The 19,357-nt window shown below is 46.9% G+C and overlaps 1 protein-coding gene across 1 annotated transcript in view; it reads right to left on the bottom strand.

Moving 5' to 3' along the window:
• Positions 1–19,357, bottom strand: part of KCNH5 (potassium voltage-gated channel subfamily H member 5) — a 197,375-nt gene that overhangs the window by 46,233 nt on the left and 131,785 nt on the right. The window contains exon 9 of the mRNA XM_028741055.2: positions 6,023–6,275. Within this exon, the coding sequence (XP_028596888.2) occupies positions 6,023–6,275 (253 nt within the window). The remainder of the gene's footprint in view (positions 1–6,022; positions 6,276–19,357) is intronic.

A 19,357-nucleotide genomic window follows, 5' to 3' on the forward strand; every position in this document is an offset into this window, starting at 1 on the left:
AAGCAAAGTTCTTAACCTGAAGCACTATTTCTGGGTTAGCAGGGTCTGCAACCTGAAGCGTATGTAACCCGCCTTGGTCAAACCACACCTGGGATAATGTGTCCAGTTCTGGGTACCTACCCTGGATTCTCCACCCACCATCAATTCACAGAGAAACTGGCAACAAAGGAACAGCATCTTGGCACAGCACAGGATCAAATCCTGCAGCTTACCAGCTGGTAAGCAAAAAATTCAGTCATGTGTGGTGCTGCTTTGGGGGCAGGAAGAAGGAGAGATCAAGTGGGAAAGGCATCCCCACCACCTTCTCCCACAAACATGTAGCTGCCTGGTAACTCCCTTCCTTTTTGCAATTTCTCCTTCCCATCCATGCCTGCTTCTCATACCTTCCAACATTTCTCCATCATTTTATTGTTTGTAGCCCACCCTCTGATTGGGTTGCCCCAGCCACTCTGGGCATTTTCTCACATATATAAAACACAGTAAACCATTAAACATTTAAAAAAACTTCCCTATCTTCAGATGTCTTCTAAAGGTTGTGCAATGGTACCTTGGTTCTTGAGCTTAATCCGTTCCGGGAGTCCATTCGACTCTTGGAACCGTTCAAAAACCAAGGTGCAGCTTCCGATTGGCTGCACTCAATTGGAAGCTGCGGAAGCTGCCATCGGACGTTCGGCTTCCGAATAACGTTCACAAACGGGAACACTTACTTCCGGGTTTGCAGCATTCAGGAGCCGATTTGTTCAACAACTAAGCCATTCGGGAACCAAGGTACCACTGTATAGTTATTTATCTCCTTGGCTTGGAGGTTGCATAACTCCAGACCCTCCAACATTTCTGCACTGAAAATAGGGATGTCCTAAGGAAAAATGAGACATCACCTTGCCAACAAAGACCCGTATAGTTAAAGCTATGGTTTTTCCAGTAGTGATGTATGGAATTGAGAGCTGGACCATAAAGAAGGCTGATGGCCGAAGAATTGATGCATTTGAATTATGGTGCTGGAGGAGACTCTTGAGAGTCCCATGGACTGCAAGAAGATCAAACCTATCCATTCTGAAGGAAATCAGCCCTGAGTGCTCACTGGAAGGACAGATCCTGAAGCTGAGGCTCCAATACTTTGGCCACCTCATGAGAAGAGAAGACTCCCTGGAAAACACCCTGATGTTGGGAAAGATGGAGGGCACAAGGAGAAGGGGACGACAGAGGATGAGATGGTTGGACAGTGTTCTCGAAGCTACCAGCATGAGTTTGACCAAACTGCGGGAGGCAGTGGAAGACAGGAGTCCCTGGCGTGCTCTGGTCCATGGGGTCACGAAGAGTCAGACACGACTAAACAACTAAACAACAACAACAAGGAAAAATGAGACATTCCGGGATCAAATCAGAAACCAGGGTGGCTTCTGTAAAACTGGGACTGCCCCTGGAAATAGGGACACTTGAAGGGTCTAGCTTCTTCCTATGTCCTGCCCTCTAGCAGCCCCAGATCACTCTGGGCTACCCAACCCATGGCAATCCAGGACTCTCTCAACCTGGCCCAGATCCCCCCGATTCAGCCCAATTTGTTTGGGGCTTCGGGACTCAGCTAAATCCGGTTCACAGGCTTAGTTTCTCGTTAACTGAGTCAATTACATTTGGAGCGGGAAACCATTCCCCCAAAGAGCACATTATTTTAATGAATGTGAGATTTTTATTCACAGTATTTCCCATCTCTTATAATAACACCGTCACCAAGGGCAAATACGCATGCCTGTTTTGCCGCATCTTCCCTGCTAATACCTCATGAATTGCTTGTTAGTAAGTGACATTTTATGTGCCAGATACCACCTGGGTGCCAATTTAAAAGCAAGCTCCCCAGTGCTGGATTGGAAAGGTTTAGAAGTTTGCATCGTGTTCTGTGCCTCTTGTGCTACATCAATCTGCAGGTCTCTGTTCTGTATTTTGACATAAAATGGATTATTCGCCCAACAGTAAAAAAAACCAAAAACCCACAAACCTTGTTGTATATAGCAGGAAAATAAACTGGCCAGGGAGGCCAGCTCCATTTTGCAAGCAGTGGATCAGAACTAGTTAATTGGCAAAACAAAAGAAAATACTTTTCCTGATTCCAGATGAAAAGAACTGCAAACGCTGTTATCAGGGCAAATGCAAATCTCCTTATGCTGTAATTCTTGTTTAGACATCATCCCAGTTTTGTTTACAACATCACTGAACCTAGTGAGATGAGATTGTTTCCCTGCCTGAGGTTTGCTCTGCAAAAGCAGACATTGCAGAAAAAGCTAGCAGTAAAGTAATGGCCTTGACAACACAGGGGCATTCCCAGTTCCAGGGTGAAAATTACCCCCATTTTTCAGGGAGAGTAAAGAGTAGGAATGGGGTGGGTGGGAATTAATGTGCTTTGATTTTTATACTAATGTATCTAATGCACACTTTCCAAACTAATATACGAAATGAAACACCCAGAAATTCACACTTTTCTGAATTTTGTGATGCAGTTGTCCAAAAATTGCATACAGAAGTGTTTATACTGGGGGAAAGCATCCAGAAAATGCTTATAGCGGTGAACACAAATGCATTGCATTAGGGGAAATTGCTGGCAAACGTGTATAGTATGCAAAATTGTGTACAAATTGCATGCATTTGGAGGCATGAAAACTCAATTTTTTGTGCAGACTTACAAAAAAAGAAAAGAAAATCAAACTGATGCTGAAATAGGGAGAAGTGAAATCATGATGGGGAAAATCAAAAACTCCCAGAGCAACTTACAACATTTCCAACTATAAAACCCTTCCACTCTTGTATGGGGCGTTGCTTGGGAATTCTCAGCCCTCCCCAAAAAAGAACCAGCACAGTTTTGGAATCAGTGGAGTTTTAAAAGGTTCAGTTCACCATCTTGATTCGACATGGCATCCAATCGCAGCCAAACATTGACCAAAAATCTTCTCGTCTCAGGAGTCATGCAAATTTGGTTATGATAGTTTAAGAGTTGTCCAGACAAGCGACTTTCCAACACACACACACACACACACACACACCTTTTTAAAACCATTCATATGTTAAATCTCTAAATAGTGTAGGAAAATGCAAACAGTAAAACAGTATTATGGGGGGAAAGGAGATAAAAACAAGAAGTGGTTTGTAACAGGGGTCCTAACAGATAAAGAATCTGGAAGGGAAATTTTATATATATATATATATATATATATATATACACACACACACACACACACACACACACACACACACACACACACAAGATGTTCATATCAAAGAACAGATCTGTGTGTATATCTTAAAGGGTTTAACACTGGTGGGCAAAGCTCCAGAACAATATTATCTGAGCCAGATGAGCTGAGGGATGCACTCTGTGAACATGGTTCCCTAGGGAGGACAACACTTCATTACCACCACATTAGAGATCTGTTACGATAGCCAAGTATACTACATATTTAACTTTACTGCTAAATTAAAGCAAGAGGAGGGAAGAAGCCAACACCTATTTTGTTAATTTTTCTTCGTTGATTCTAATATCGTTTTGCGGCTTGTATTCACACGGCTAGAAAATTATGTCAAATTACTAGAAATCAGCAACTAATTTCCAGACACCCGGCCGACCCTGTTCCTGTTGTTTTTCCTAGCTCTGAATAGGCGCACTGTTGTTTTAAATCTGCTATCGTAAGTGCACCAAGGAACTCCTTGCTTAGATATCTTTAGAAAAGGATTGGACAGACTTGGGGAGCAAAGGGATGATAAACAGTGCTTAGAAATGCTGGCTAAATGGAGCCTCCACATTCAAGCGCAGTATACCTCTGATAATCGGATGCCACACAAAATACAAGACTATCAGAACAGCAGCTGGGGCAGAGCAACGGGAGCTCACCCCGTTGCAGGGATTCACAGAAGGTGGCGCCGAGGTCTAAATCACTGAGCCTCTTGGGCTTGCCGATCGCAAGGTTGGCAGTTCGAATCCGCGCGACAGGGTGAGCTCCCGTTGCTCTGTCCCAGCTCCTGCCAACCTAGCAGTTCAAAAGCACACCAGTGCAAGTAGATAAATAGGTACCGCTGCGGCAGGAAGGTAAATGGCATTTCCATGCACTCTGGTTTCCGTCACAGTGTCTTGACCACATGACCCAGAAAGCTGTCTGTGGACAAATGCCAGCTCCCTCGGCCTGAAAGCGAGATGAGCACCGCAACCCCATAGTCGCCTTTGACTGGACTTAACTGCCCAGGTCTCCTTTACTTTTACCTTTAACTGACAGTATGCAACTTCTAACCCCACTTCTTTTTGCTTAATAAAACTTTTCCTGTTTGTTTGATCGACTCCGGCTTGAGACTCTAATCTCTAAATTTCCCCTCATACAAGTCCCCCACACGATAGCCTGTGGTAAATTGTAGAAATTTGTGTAATTAGCATAAGGTTACCAGGGTTTTTTTCCAGTGAATACGTGGACGCTTTTCAACTTCCATGGATTTTGTACGGGGACTGATTTATAAATCCGGGGACTGTCCCTGGGAAACGGGGACACCTGGTAACCAAGAATTAGCATACAGTGAGGTGTGTGAGCTATATGTAATTGGGGACAGTTAGTGAGGTGAGTCCACCACACTATTAATTGGTGGTAAAAGGTGGAACCTTGCCAACAAAGGTCCGCATAGTTAAAGCTATGGTTTTCCCAGTAGTGATATACGGAAGTGAGAGCTGGACCATAAAGAAGGCTGATCGCCGGAGAATTGATGCTTTTGAATTATGGTGCTGGAGGAGACTCTTGAGAGTCCCATGAACTGCAAAAATTTAAACCTATCCATTCTGAAGGAAATCAGCCCTGAGTGCTCACTGGAAGGACAGATCCTGAAGCTGAGGCTCCAATACTTTGGCCACCTCATGAGAAGAGAAGACTCCCTGGAAAAGACCCTGATGTTGGGAAAGATGGAGGGCACAAGGAGAAGGGGACGACAGAGGATGAGATGGTTGGACAGTGTTCTCAAAGCTACCAGCATGAGTTTGACCAAACTGTGGGAGGCAGTGGAAGACAGGAGTGCCTGACGTGCTCTGGTCCATGGGGTCACGAAGAGTCTGACACGACTAAACAACAACAACAAAAAGGTGGATCCACTACACCTGCCAAGTGCCCTGGGGAAAAACCAGGACATCCCATTTTTTTCACATGACATTGTGGAAGCCATTTTGGGTGCCAAGCTCTCATGCTATGCTCTCGCCCTGTGGTGTGGGGGAGAAAGAGAGGCACAGGTCACAATACCCACCCGGGAGTGCATCCCGGAAGATGCACATCTTGGTTTGAGTTTCCAAAAGTTGGACGGTATGGCCAGGTCCGGATTGAGGTTTGATGAGGCCCTAAGCTACTGAAGGTAATGGGGCCTTTTATATGTCCAGCTGTCCTTTGTCAACAACAAATTTTGTCGCTGTTTTTTTCTGTTGAATATATGCTACATGGTAATTTATGGGCCTAATTTATGTATCTAAAGCCATTTGCACATAACAAAATATGTATTTTATCAAAGTAATTGATATAGAAATGAGCAAACCAGTGATATTTGAGGGAGCAGGCTAGCAGGCGGGGCCCATTACTTACATCATAGGAGCCTACACAACACAAACACTGTTGCTGTATGTAGTTTTTATTTTATTTGTTTTTTCCCCTTATATTTTAGAAATTTACATCCAGTTTTTTTTCCTTTAATTTTTGGGGGGGCCATCAAGAGTGTGGGTCCCTAAGCTATAGCTTGTTTAGCCATAGCTGTCAACGTTTCCCCTTTTTTTAAGGGGAATTTCCTTATTCTGAATAGGATTCCTCGGAAGAAAAGAGAAAGTTGACAGCTATGTGTTTAGCCTATATGTAAATCCAGCACTGGGTATGGCAGCCATCGATAGCCCTACCCTTCAAGAATTTGTCCAATCATCTTTTGAAGCCATCCAAGATGGCGGACACCGTTGCGTGGGAGCGAGTTTCACACTGTGGCGAAGCGCTTCCGCTGAATAGGGATGATGAAATAGAAACCGTCTTACCTAAAATAGCCACCACCTCATCGTCCTGTATGACTTCCAGGGATCCCGAGACGACGAAGCAGAGGGCGTCCACGCTTTCCCCCGCATGGTAGATGAGGTCTCCGGGGGCACAGTGGATTGTCTGGAACTCCACCGCCAGGGCCCGCAAGCATCCGTCGCTCGCTAGCCGAAAGGCCGGGTGCTCGTTGAAAACTTTCCGGTTGAGATGTACACAGATATCTGCTCTCATGTCTTTGGGACAAATCGAAAGGACCTGGGAAAAGAGAGGAAACATGGCAGTGATAAGGTAAAGGTAAAGGTACCCCTGCCCGTACGGGCCAGTCTTGCCAGACTCTAGGGTTGTGCGCTCATCTCGCTCTATAGGCCGGGAGCCAGCGCTGTCCGCAGACACTTCCGGGTCACGTGGCCAGCGTGACAAGCTGCATCTGGTGAGCCAGCGCAGCACACGGAACGCCGTTTACCTTCCCGCTGGTAAGCGGTCCCTATTTATCTACTTGCACCCAGGGGTGCTTTCAAACTGCTAGGTTGGCAGGTGCTGGGACCGAACGACGGGAGCGCACCCCGCCGCAGGGATTCGAACCGCCAACCATGTGATCGGCAAGTCCTAGACGCTGAGGCTTTAACCCACAGCGCCACCCGCGTCCCATGGCAGTGATAGGTGAAAGGAAAAGCCAATATTCTGTCCTTGGGGCGGAGATTCCCCGTCTGTGATTCATCATCATCATCATCATCATCATCATCATCATAATGTATACCCCCACCCATCTGGCTGGGTTTCCAAGCTACTCTGGGTGGCTCCCAACAGAATTAAAAGCACAACAAACCATCAAACATTAACAACTTCCCTAAACAGGGTTGCCTTCAGATGTCTTCTAAAAGTCAAATAGCTGTTTATTTCCTTGACATCTGACGAGAGGGTGTTCCACAGGGAGGGCGCCACTACCGAGAAGGCCCTCTGCCTGGTTCCCTGTAACCTCACTTCTCACAGGGAGGGAACCGCCAGAAGGCCCTTGGTGCTGGACCTCAGTGTCCGGGTTGAACAATGGGGGTGGAGACACTCCTTCAAGTATATACCTTACACCATTCAAAGAGTTTCACCAACATTATTTTAGCAACATCACACCTGTACTGTAGGCCTGTATTACTGTATCCATATTGCATATATGGAGACTGAGGCTGGCAGAAGTAGATTGCCTCAGGCCAACTCGTGAATAAAGATTATTATTTATAATGATTATTATATTTATATTATTGTATTATTATAATACAGTGGTACCTCGGGTTACATATGCTTCAGGTTACATACGCTTCAGGTTACAGACTCCACTAACCCAGAAATAGTACCTCGGGTTAAGAACTTTGCTTCAGGATGAGAACAGAAATTGTGCTCCGGCGGCATGACAGCAGGAGAAAGTCCCATTAGCTAAAGTGATGCTTCAGGTTAAGAACAGTTTCAGGTTAAGTACGGACCTCCAGAACGAATTAAGTACTTAACCCGAGGTACCACTGTACAATATTATATATTATATATTATATATTATATATTATATATTATATATTATATATTATATATTATATATTATATATTATATATTATATATTATATATTATATATTATATATTATATATTATATATTATATATTATATATATCAGTATTATACTGTTTATTACATTTATACAGTGGTGCCTCGCAAGACGAAAAGAATCTGTTCCGCGATTCTCTTCGTCTTGCGGTTTTTTCGTCTTGCGAAGCAAGCCCATTAGCGGCTTAGCGCTATTAGCGGCTTAGCGGGCTTAGTGGATCAGCTGATAAGCGGCTTAGTGGCTTAGCGGATCAGCTGATAAGCGGCTTAGCAGCTTAGCGGATCAGCTGTTAAGCGGCTTAGCAGATCAGCTGATAAGCGGCTTAGCAATCAGCTGTTAAGCGGCTTAGCAGATCAGCTGATAAGCGGCTTAGCGATCAGCTGTTAAGCGGCTTAACAGCTTAGCGGATCAGCTGTTAAGCGGCTTAGTGGCTTAGCAGATCAACTGATAAGCGGCTTAGCGGCTTGGGAAAAAGGGGGGGGGGAGGAAAAAAACCCTGCAGGAACTCGCAAGACATTTTAAGCCCATAGGAAATTCGTTTTGCGAAGCACCTCCAAAACGGAAAACCCTTTCGTCTAGCGGGTTTTCCGTCTTGCGAGGCATTCATCTTGCGGGGCACCACTGTATCCTACTTTTCCTCCCAGGGGCCCAATGTGACATATATACTTCACCCCCTCCCTGTTTTATCCACAATACAACCCTGTGAGGTAGGCTAGGCTGAGAGGTAGTGACTTGTCCAAGGGCACCCAATGAATTTCCTGGCTGAGTTAGGGTTCAAACCCTGGTCTTCAAGGTCATAGTCCAGCTCTCTAACCGCTACACCACCCTGCCTTTATGGCAATGAAATTCACGCCATGGAATTCACGGCAGAAGAAATGCTTGAACGCGAGACTTTGTTCCAGACATGTCTTCACACTGCGCCCTTATCACCAATCTCTTCCCCACATTCGGTTTCCTGAAGACAAGACTACAGGCTCGTTTATCTTTGATTTATCGCTTTACCCTAATGCCATTTGTACGGGGAGTCTATAAACATGAAATCTAATCAAACAGAAACCTTTTAGCAAATCAGGAATTCTCTTTCGCTGTTCTCGGTGGGTTAAGCTCTGCACATGTTGATATCGGTTATTTAAAATTGTCATCTGGGATGGGGTGAGGCACGGCTAGGGATGGGTGAATATACCCTCTAAGGGTGCACAGTGTCAGGGGTTCAGCATACACTCGAGTAGGACCCTGGCAGAGACACATGCCCAACTGGCATGTTCTCTCCCTCCTGGTCAATTGTTCGGGAGCTTCAAAAGCTTTCTTCAGCCCGAACATCACAGCAACCAATGCCAACTGACACCGGCACACTTAGGGATCCGCAGAGTTTGCGCAGTTGCATAACACACCTCAGCAACTCAGCATTTTGGCTAATCTACTTTATTTACATATAAACACACACGGAGCACTGCAACATGGCTCCCTCTCTAGCATCAGACAGCAAAGAGAAAAAGAACAAAGGACAATAGTCCCACTTCACGTAACACAGGAACACAAACATCCTGTCTCCGTCACATCCCACTCAGTGGAGTCAAAACATACACCGTCATGTGAAAGACAATAATCCCATGACTTCAATCATGGAGCAGGAATTCTAACACAGAGATGCCTCTGCACCCCATGTTGGCAACCCCTGATTTAAAATCTCATGCACAATGTCCAAAGAGGGTGTTAGTAGCTATTCAATCCAAACCCCATCTTCCAAAGTCATCCATATTTCACAATTTAAACAAGGTTAAGAGTTGTTTGGCAGTGGAACAGACTCCCTTGGAGGATCATGTACTCTCCTTCACTGGAGGTTTTTAAGCAGAGGTTGGATGGCCATCTGTCAGGGATTCTTTAGTTGTGGTTCCTATTCTACAAATATTTGATAGGAGGAAAAGGAAAAGGGGAGTAGATAAAATATCAACATTTATGGGGTCCATCTGAGTATGGGAGAAGTGGAGAAGGGAGCTTTTTCCTGACCTCTCTCCCCTTACCAAAATGTGGTATTATGATAAAATGGCTCCGTTAAGGGAGCTCATCCCAAAGGAGGTAGGGGATAAATTAAAGGAGATCTCAACTGAGGAGATGGAGAATAGTTGGGGAGTAGAAGGTACAATGGAACAGGAAAGTGATATTTGGAATAAAATTAATTGGCTACTGTTTAGGGGAGTTTTTAATGTTTAATAGATTATTGTATTTCAATATTCTGTTGGAAGCCTCCCAGAGTGGCTGGGGAAACCCAGACAGATGGGTGGGGTATAAATTATATTATTATTATTATTATTATTATTATTATTATTATTATTATTATTTCTGGGGTTCTTCCAGCCCAGTATAAAGTAAGCCTTACCAAGTCCAGTGGGGCTTAGAGAACGATCCCAAACATGGCTCACTGAGTGTGAGAACCATGCTATCCTACCTTGGGGCTTTATTGAGCTGTGGGGCCACCACTTAAACTTCACCCCTTCCACACATGGTGGAATCTCTGGCACAGAGATTGAGCCCAGAGCCACTATGTGACAGCAGTGGGGTCAGCTCAGCCCCATGCCCTCCTCGCCCCTTGGAAAGCCACAGAAAACCAGCACTAGCCTGTTTTCTCCTGCTCTGGAGAGTTGGACTTGAACCAATGGCTTCAAGTTACAAGAAAGGAGATTCCGACTAAACATGGGAAGAACTTTCTGACAGTAGGAACTGTTTGACAGTGGAACGGTCTCCCTCGGGAGGTTTGTGGACTCTCCTTCCTTGGAGGTTTTTAAGCAGAGATTGGGTGGCCATCTATGAAAAGGATCTAGGAGTCTTGGTTGACCACAAACTTGACATGAGCCAACAGTGTGACGCGGCAGTTAAAAAAGCCAATGCAATTCTGGGCTGCATCAATAGGAGTATAGCATCTAGATCAAGGGAAGTAATAGTGCCACTGTATTCTGCTCTGGTCAGACCTCACCTGGAGTACTGTGTCCAGTTCTGGGCACCACAGTTCAAGAAGGACACTGACAAACTGGAACGTGTCCAGAGGAGGGCAACCAAAATGGTCAAAGGCCTGGAAACGATGCCTTATGAGGAACGGCTAAGGGAGCTGGGCATGTTTAGCCTGGAGAAGAGGAGGTTAAGGGGTGATATGATAGCCATGTTCAAATATATAAAAGGATGTCACATAGAGGAGGGAGAAAGGTTGTTTTCTGCTGCTCCAGAGAAGCGGACACGGAGCAATGGATCCAAACTACAAGAAAGAAGATTCCACCTAAACATTCGGAAGAACTTCCTGACAGTAAGAGCTGTTTGACAGTGGAATTTGCTGCCAAGGAGTGTGGTGGAGTCTCCTTCTTTGGAGGTCTTTAAGCAGAGGCTTGACAACCATATGTCAGGAGTGCTCTGATGGTGTTTCCTGCTTGGCAGGGGGTTGGACTCGATGGCCCTTGTGGTCTCTTCCAACTCTATGATTCTATGATTCTATGATTCTATCATAGATGCTTTAGCTGAGATTCCTGCATTGCAGGGGGCTGGACTAGAGGACCCTCAAGGTCCCTTCCAACTCTACGATTCTATGATTCTACAGTAGACGCTCGGGTTGCGAATGTGATCCATGTGGGAAGCACGTTCTCAACCCGCAGCGTTCGCAACCCGCAGCACTGCATGTGCGCACACGAGGGTTGCAATTTGGTGCTTCTGCGCATGCGCAAGTGTCAAACCCTGGAAGTAACCAGTTCTAGTACTTCCAGGTTCAGTGCGGTGCGCAACCCAAAATCGCGCAACCTGAAGTGTCTGTAACCCGAGGTATGACTGTATTTCCACCTGCCCATTTGGCAGGAGGAAACAGGAGGTCAATGACGGTGGAATGAGATTGGCATCTCTCCACAGGCGGTGATCTGTGGGATTGTCAACACAGGCTGGCAAGGCTGGCAGAGGGACAACTCCACCCAGCCCAACTCCAGCCCAGCAGAAAGGGTGATTCATTGCTCTCTTACTCCCTGACAAGTGCATTTAGGATTATATTGTAAAATATCACTGAAGAAAGGCCTTTAACAGCTCTTGTTATCCTTTTCATGCTGCCATAAAGAGCTCTAGTGTGTTGAGAGAGGGAGAGAGCGCATGAATGTGCAGGGAAGAATCCTCATGTGCTCAGATATCTTAGTAGTGTCATCACTGCAAACGGCGTCCCTTTTTGTAGATACAATAGTGGCACTTTCATCATGTTCTCCAGCAGTTGGGGAGGCGAGACCTCCACTGCGCCGAAGAAAAAAGCCAGCTAAATCCATCAGGAAGAATCCAGTAATTAACCGAAGTGACGAGCCAAAAAGGTTCTATTTGCGCAGCCAGCCTTAAGCCATCTCCAGCTGAAGACGGAGAGAAAGAGAGGTGGCCCCTCTAAAGAACAAGGGAACAAAGGCCTAGCCCCAGGATATGTGCTTGATATTTTTTTTTTAAATGCCGTTTTTGGAAATGGATTTGGCTTTTCAAAAGGGAGCAGGAGAGATAAGTGGAAAACAGTGTAAGCTTCAATTAAAAAGGCAAGGACTCTGAACCCAGGATCCTCCTTTCACATAACCAGTGGCGTGGAGTGGAGTAGATTGAACATTACAGTTGAGCTGGGATGATCTGGGTTATTCAATATACTCCAGGGGAATCACACATACAGTGGTGCCCCGCAAGACGAATGCCTCGCAAGACGAAAAACTCGCTAGACAAAAGGGTTTTCTGTTTTTAAAGCTGCTTCGCAAGACAAATTTCCCTATGGGCTTGCTTTGCAAGACGAAAAAAATCTGGGTTTGAATTTCTGTGTGGTGGGTGGCTGGGGAAACAGTTGGGGAGGAGTTTGCAAGAATCTGGAAGCTTGTGTGGTTTTTTCCTGCATTTTTATGATTTTCTGTGACCATTGGGCCACTCTGCTGTTTTTTTAAAAAATTTCTGGGTTTGAATTTTGAAATGCTCTTTACAGTATGTGTGACTTTAAAGAGCACTTAATAAACTCTTGTTGTACCAAATTTGGCTTTGTTTCGCCTTTTTTTGACCATAGGAATGCATTAATTGATTTTCAATGCATTCCTATGGGAAACCGTGCTTCGCAAGACGAAAAATTCGCTAGACAAAAAAACTCGCGGAATGAATTAATTTCGTCTTGCGAGGCACCACTGTACTTTGAATTCTCTGCATATGGTGGGATGCTAGCCTAGCCTTCTCCTTAGTTTTCAGCATGGGGGAAATCTGTCTCATTGGGGGAGCAATTCAGAGCTATGTGCATTCCTGCCAGCAACCTAAGAGGGTGCAGACCCAACGCAAGGGACAACTTCACCAAGTTCTTCCCACTGTCCAATCCGGGAAGGAGAATCTGTAACCTTCTGGGTGTTGTTGGACTCCGGCTCCCATCAGTTACCAGGAAATCATGGCCAGTAGTCATCCATGATGGTTGCTATGGTCTTGTAGTGCAGTGGAACCTTGGTTCTCAAACGGCTTAGTTGAGGAACAGATCGGAACCCGAACACCACAAACCCGTAAGTAAACACCTTGGTTTGCGAACTTTTTTTGGAAGCCGAATGTCCGATGAGGTTGGAGGCTATTGTTTCCGGGGCGCCTGCGCCAATCGGAAGCCGTGTCTTGGTTTTCGAACGTTTCGGAAGTTGGACGGACTTCCAGAACGGATTACGTTCGAGAACCAAGATGCCACTGTATTTGGAGGACTACAGGTTCCCCATCTATGCTGTGAATTTTAGGTACGCCTACCAATGCTCTGTCATCATTATACAATGATCCTTCTGAAGTGGGGTGGGGTGGAGGAGGGTGAAAGGAAGGCACAGTTGGATCAAGTTTGCATATGTTATTTATAAGTCGATGCAGATGGGTGCAAATTTAGACAACAAGTCAAATTGGATGTGCTGCACCATTGTCTTGCCTTGGTAACAGACTGAATGAGTGTCAATACAGGTAAGACCAAGGCACTGTTAGTGGGTGGTTCCCCAGACCGGATGGATGGGAAGTTGCCTACTCTTGATGGAGTTACACTCCCTCCGAAGGAGCGGGTATCCAGCTTCTGGGTTCATTGCTGTTGCTTGAGGCTCAGCTGGCCTCAGTGGCACAGAGGGCCTTCCATCAGCTTTGGCTGGTGGACCAGCTACGCCCCTATCTGGACAGGGATAGCCTAGCTTCTGTTGACTTTGCCCTTGTAACCTCTGGTAACCTTAGAATATTGCCAGGTGTTTATGGGGCTAGGGACGTGGGTGGCGCTGTGGGTTAAACCACTGAGCCTAGGGCTTGCCAATCAGAAGGTCGGCGGTTCGAATCCCCGTGACGACGGGGTGAGCTCCCGTTGCTCAGTCCCTGCTCCTGCCAACCTAGCAGTTCAAAAGCACATCAAAGTGCAAGTAGATAAATAGGTACCACTCTGGCGGGAAGGTAAACAGCGTTTCCGTGCGCTGCTCTGGTTCGCCAGAAGCGGCTTAGTCATGCTGGCCACATGACCCGGAAGCTGTACGCCGGCTCCCTCGGCCAATAAAGCAACATGAGCACCGCAACCCCAGAGTCGGCCACGACTGGACCTAATGGTCAGGGGTCCCTTTACCTTTACTATATGGGGCTGCATCTGAAGACAGTTTAGAAACTCCAGCTTGTGCAGAATCTGACGGCCAGGCTGCTCACAGGGGTTAGATGGTTTGAGCATATAACAGCAATCCTGGCCTGAGTGCACTGACTGGTCCCAACTCAAAGTGCTGGTTTTGATCTATAAAGCCTTAAAGGGCTCAGGACCACAAGATCTCAAGCACCGCTTCCCCCCATATGAACCTACCTCAGGCATAGGCAAACTCCAGCCCTCCAGATGTTTGGGACTGCAATTCCCATCATCCCTAGCTAACAGGACCAGTGGTCAGGGATGATGGGAATTGTAGTCCCAAACATCTGGAGGGCCGGAGCTTGCCTACGCCTGACCTACCTGGACCCTACAAAAATCATCTGAGGCTCTTCTTTGTGCGCCTCCTCCCTGAGAGGTCCAGACAGCAGGAACATGAAAATGGGCTTTTTTGTGGTGGCTCATTGCTTGTGGAATGCTTTCCCCAGGGAACCTCGCCTGGTGCCTTCATTGCATATCTCTTCTCTCAGGCCTTTGGCTAATTAAACAATCTATGGCCTTTTAAACTGGGGACGGGGTATTGTTTTGGTTTGTTACTATGTTATATATCTTTTTGTTTCTATATTGTAACCCCCCTGTGATCTTCGGCTAAAGGGTGGTATGGAAATTGTAATTATAATAATAATAGCATCACATCCTAGTGGGATAGGCTGTGACCAGGTGACCTGCTCAGTCTATGGTCCAGCTGTTCCTTGTGTAGATTCACAGCCTCAATCGCCACTCACTAAATTCCTTATCTTTAAACCAGACATGGACTGGGTATGCCTTCAAACAGACAGCCCTTTCAAATAGAGAGGTGTCCTCCTTAAAGTAGGACACACAACCACTGTGCTCTAGCTTCAAAGAAAACCCAGAAAATCCTTTTTCGATTCCTTTTAGCCTTTCTGTCCTATACATTATCAGCTAATAACGTGGATAATGTGAACTGTGAATGATATTGTTTTCGAAAGGACGCCTCTCAGCATCCCTGGGGTTGACCCAGTGAAAGATGCTGTCTTTAACCACTCTATTGCTCTCTGCAGTTGTTTCGCCACTGTATGAGTCTAGAAGAACCACATAAATGTCGGGTATTGGATAGATGCTCTCCCCAACCCGGGGTGTTATTAGCTTTCTACTAAATTACAGAATTAAGCATGCGGCATGACGCCTCTTCTCACCCAGTGGAATCCTATTTCATCGCAACAACCAACAACAACGAGCCAGCTACTGCCTTTGCTCCTTCGCTGCTCGATTCCAGAAGACTAGGAGTGCATGGTTTTCAAAGACCAGTTATTGAGGCTATCAAAAAGGCTGTCATGTAACAAATCTGAAGCACAATGATCATAGTCAGTGACTGTACCTTGTTCATGCAGAAAATGTGCAAAATATAAGCTGCTCTGAAGGTGGTGGAAACCTCATCCCCAGAGCTTTCACACAAAAACAGTAAGAGCCCTGACACATCAGATCCACAGCCTTTCTAGTTCAGAATACCACCAACCCCCAGCAGATAATCAGGTGCTTAATGTGAAACCAGAAGCAGAGCAGAATCACAATAGCTTTTTCCTGCTCATGACTGCCAGGGATTGATGCCTCTGAGCCTGCAAAGGATGGTGAAGAAATCCGATTCAGCTTGTGTTTAAAGGCGAACCTACCAAAATCATACTTTCCAAAAGAAGACGAGGATCGAAACACAGCCATGCTTTGCAATTCACACTTCTTTGAATTTTGCAATACAGTTCTCAGACCAAAAAAAAAAAAAGTGTAGGTATAGGGAAAGGGTGAGGATATTGCTGGAAATAATAGGCAACAATGCATTATGCTAGGGGGAACTGATTGCAGAAATGTGCACATTAGTAAAAAGTGTTAATTAGGAGACATTTGCAATGAACTGCTGATGAATTTTCATGGGAGTTTTGAAATAATAACAATAATAATTACAAATTACTGCAGAAACACGGAGAAGTGAATTATAGATTGATAAAATGAGAAACGGGGGGGGGGGGGGATGGGGACTGAAGATGACAGATCTACCCACCCCTAGATCCTGGTGGAAGTACACAACCTTCATAACTAGTAGCAATTGATTGTTGTGTTCTGTTTGTCTACCTTGTCCCTCTTTTAAAGCCACCTCTCTCTCTATATCAGAGAGAGATCCATTTGACTCAGAAGTCCCCTGCATGTATGGGGGGGGGGGAATGCTACTTTATTATGGAGTGGCCTCATTTTCCTTCTAAACAGACCGAGTTTGTTATTAGTACATACGACGATTTTAAGGCTTTGGTAAATGCACTTTGACTAAATGGATCAATACATGTTGTGGTACTTGGAGGAAAACCTTGGAAACAATCCATGGCAGGGTGGGAAAAAGAGATACCATTTTGCCTCTGTTGAGAAAGCAAGCTTCAAATCCCCAAGGAGATGCATCTCATATTGTTTGCCTTTTCCTCTGGCATTTTCTTAACACAGGCAGTTTAAGATAAGCTTCCAGAGCAGCTGAAAAGAGCTCAGCAGGGAAGAGGGAAGATAAAAAGAAAGGTGTGGGACGGTTTGCTGGGAGGACCAGCACAAAGACTTTTGTAGATTAGGGCTGTGTTTTAGAGTGACAAACCTCTGCTAAAAGGCTTTGCCCTGTCCCAATTTCCTTTTGTCTCCATGGTCTGCCTTCTGGGTGGCTTAGCAAATGCTACAAAATCGGTTTGTTGTTGTTGTTTTGTCGTTTAGTCGTGTCCGACTCTTCATGACCTTGCAGGACCTTGCTCCCCCTGGCGACTCATTGACTGAGCTTGTTGAGGGCTGGAATACCCAGCTCCTGGCAGCCATCAATGAGATCGCACCTAAGCGCCCTCTGCGACCCCGCAGAAACCAGGCTCCCTGGTTTACCGAGGAGCTCCGGAAAATGAAGCGGGACCTCAGACGGCTAGAGCGAGTATGGCGGGGTGCCCGTGACGGAGCTTCAAGAACATCTTATAGGGTTTTTATGAAAACCCTATAAGATGGGGACGCGGGTGGCGCTGTGGGTTAAAGCCTCAGCGCATAGGACTTGCCGATCGAAAGGTCGGCGGTTCGAATCCCCGTGGCGGGGTGCGCTCCTGTCGCTTGGTCCCAGCGCCTGCCAACCTAGCAGTTCGAAAGCACCTTCGGGTGCAAGTAGATAAATAGGGACCGCTTACTAGCGGGAAGGTAAACGGCGTTCCGTGTGCTGCGCTGGCTCGCCAGATGCAGCTTGTCACGCTGGCCACGTGACCCGGAAGTGTCTGCGGACAGCGCTGGCCCCCGGCCTATAGAGTGAGATGGGCGCACAACCCCAGAGTCTGTCAAGACTGGCCCGTATGGGCAGGGGTACCTTTACCTTTACCTTTTATGAGATGGCAGTGAAGGCCGCTAAGAAGTCCTACTTCTCGGCCTCCATTGCATCCGCCAGCTCTCGCCCGGCGCAATTATTTAGTATAATTCGGTCTTTAACGTCCCTCGAAGGACAGCCAAATTTAACACACAATTTGACACACAGCTGTGAGGCATTTGCGAGCTTTTTTGCGGAGAAGGTCCTGTTGCTCCGCCATGACCTCCCCGCCAATTTCGATACAATAAAGGAACTGGAGGCCCCTCGACTGTCCTCGGGTCCAGTATTGGACCACTTTGACCGGATATCCCCAGCCGATGTGGACAGACTCCTCCGAGCTGGAAAGCCCACCACTTGTCCTCTCGACCCGTGCCTGTCCTGGCTGATTAGAGCGTGTCCAGACGAGGTGCGGGCCCCCCTGGGGGATATCATCAATTTGTCCCTTGGCACCGGGACATTCCCAGGGGAACTGAAGGAGGCAGTGGTGCGCCCGCTTTTAAAGAAAACATCATTAGATCCCTTAGATCTATCCAATTACCGCCCGGTTTCGAATCTTCCATTCCTGGGTAAGGTGATTGAGAGAGCGGTTGCGGAACAGCTTGGTAGGTTTCTGGATGAAACATCGGCTCTGGATCCATTCCAGTCCGGCTTCCGCGCTGGTCATGGGACCGAGACGGCTCTGGTCGCCTTAACAGATGATCTCCGTAGGCAGCTGGATCGAGGCGGGTCGGGGCTGCTGATTCTTCTAGACCTGTCAGCAGCCTTCAACATGGTCGATCACGAACTCCTGGACCACCGCCTTGCCGACGTGGGGATCCAGGGCACAACCCTTCAATGGCTGCGCTCGTTTCTCTCTGGTCGGGGACAGAGGGTGGTGCTTGGGGGGGAATTGTCATCCCGCCACTCCTTGGTGTGTGGAGTGCCTCAGGGTGCGATTCTCTCCCCGATGCTTTTTAACATCTTTATGCGCCCCCTTGCCCAGCTTGTCCGGAGTTTTGGGCTGGGCTGCCATCAGTATGCTGATGACACCCAACTCTATCTGTTGATGGATGGCCATCCTGACTCGGCCCCAGACACACTGATCAGATGCTTGGAAGCTGTGGCTGGATGGTTACGTGGGAGCCGGTTGAAGTTAAATCCTTCAAAGACAGAGGTCCTCTGGCTGGGACGGGACGATATGAGATTGAGGGGGCAACTTCCTTCTCTTGCGGGGGTGCAATTAATGCCAGCACCGTCCGTTAAGAGTTTGGGTGTAATCTTCGATACCTCCCTCTCCATGGAGGCGCAGATTGCAGCTATAACAAAAGCGGCATTTTTTCATCTCCGCCAGGCTAAGCAGTTGGCTCCTTACCTCTCTCGCCCTGACCTAGCCACTGTGATCCACGCGACGGTCACCTCCAGACTGGATTATTGTAACTCGCTCTACGTGAGGCTGCCCTTGAGACTGACCCAGAAACTCCAGCGGGTGCAGAATGCCGCAGCGAGACTCCTTACGGGGTCTTCGCTGCGAGATCACATTCATCCGGTGCTATACCAGCTGCACTGGCTCCCGGTGGAGTACAGGATCAGGTTTAAGGTGCTGGTTTTAACCTTCAAAGCCCTATACGGCCTAGGACCCTCGTACCTACGGGACCGCCTCTCCTGGTATGCCCCACAGAGGAACTTACGGTCTTCAAATAAAAACATCTTGAAGGTCCCAGGCCACAGAGAGGTTAGGCTGGCCTCAACTAGAGCCAGAGCTTTTTCGGCTGCGGCTCCAACCTGGTGGAACGCCCTGTCGCAAG

Source organism: Podarcis muralis, chromosome 1 (genome assembly GCF_964188315.1).
Source record: "Podarcis muralis chromosome 1, rPodMur119.hap1.1, whole genome shotgun sequence".
Lineage (NCBI taxonomy): Eukaryota > Metazoa > Chordata > Lepidosauria > Squamata > Lacertidae > Podarcis > Podarcis muralis.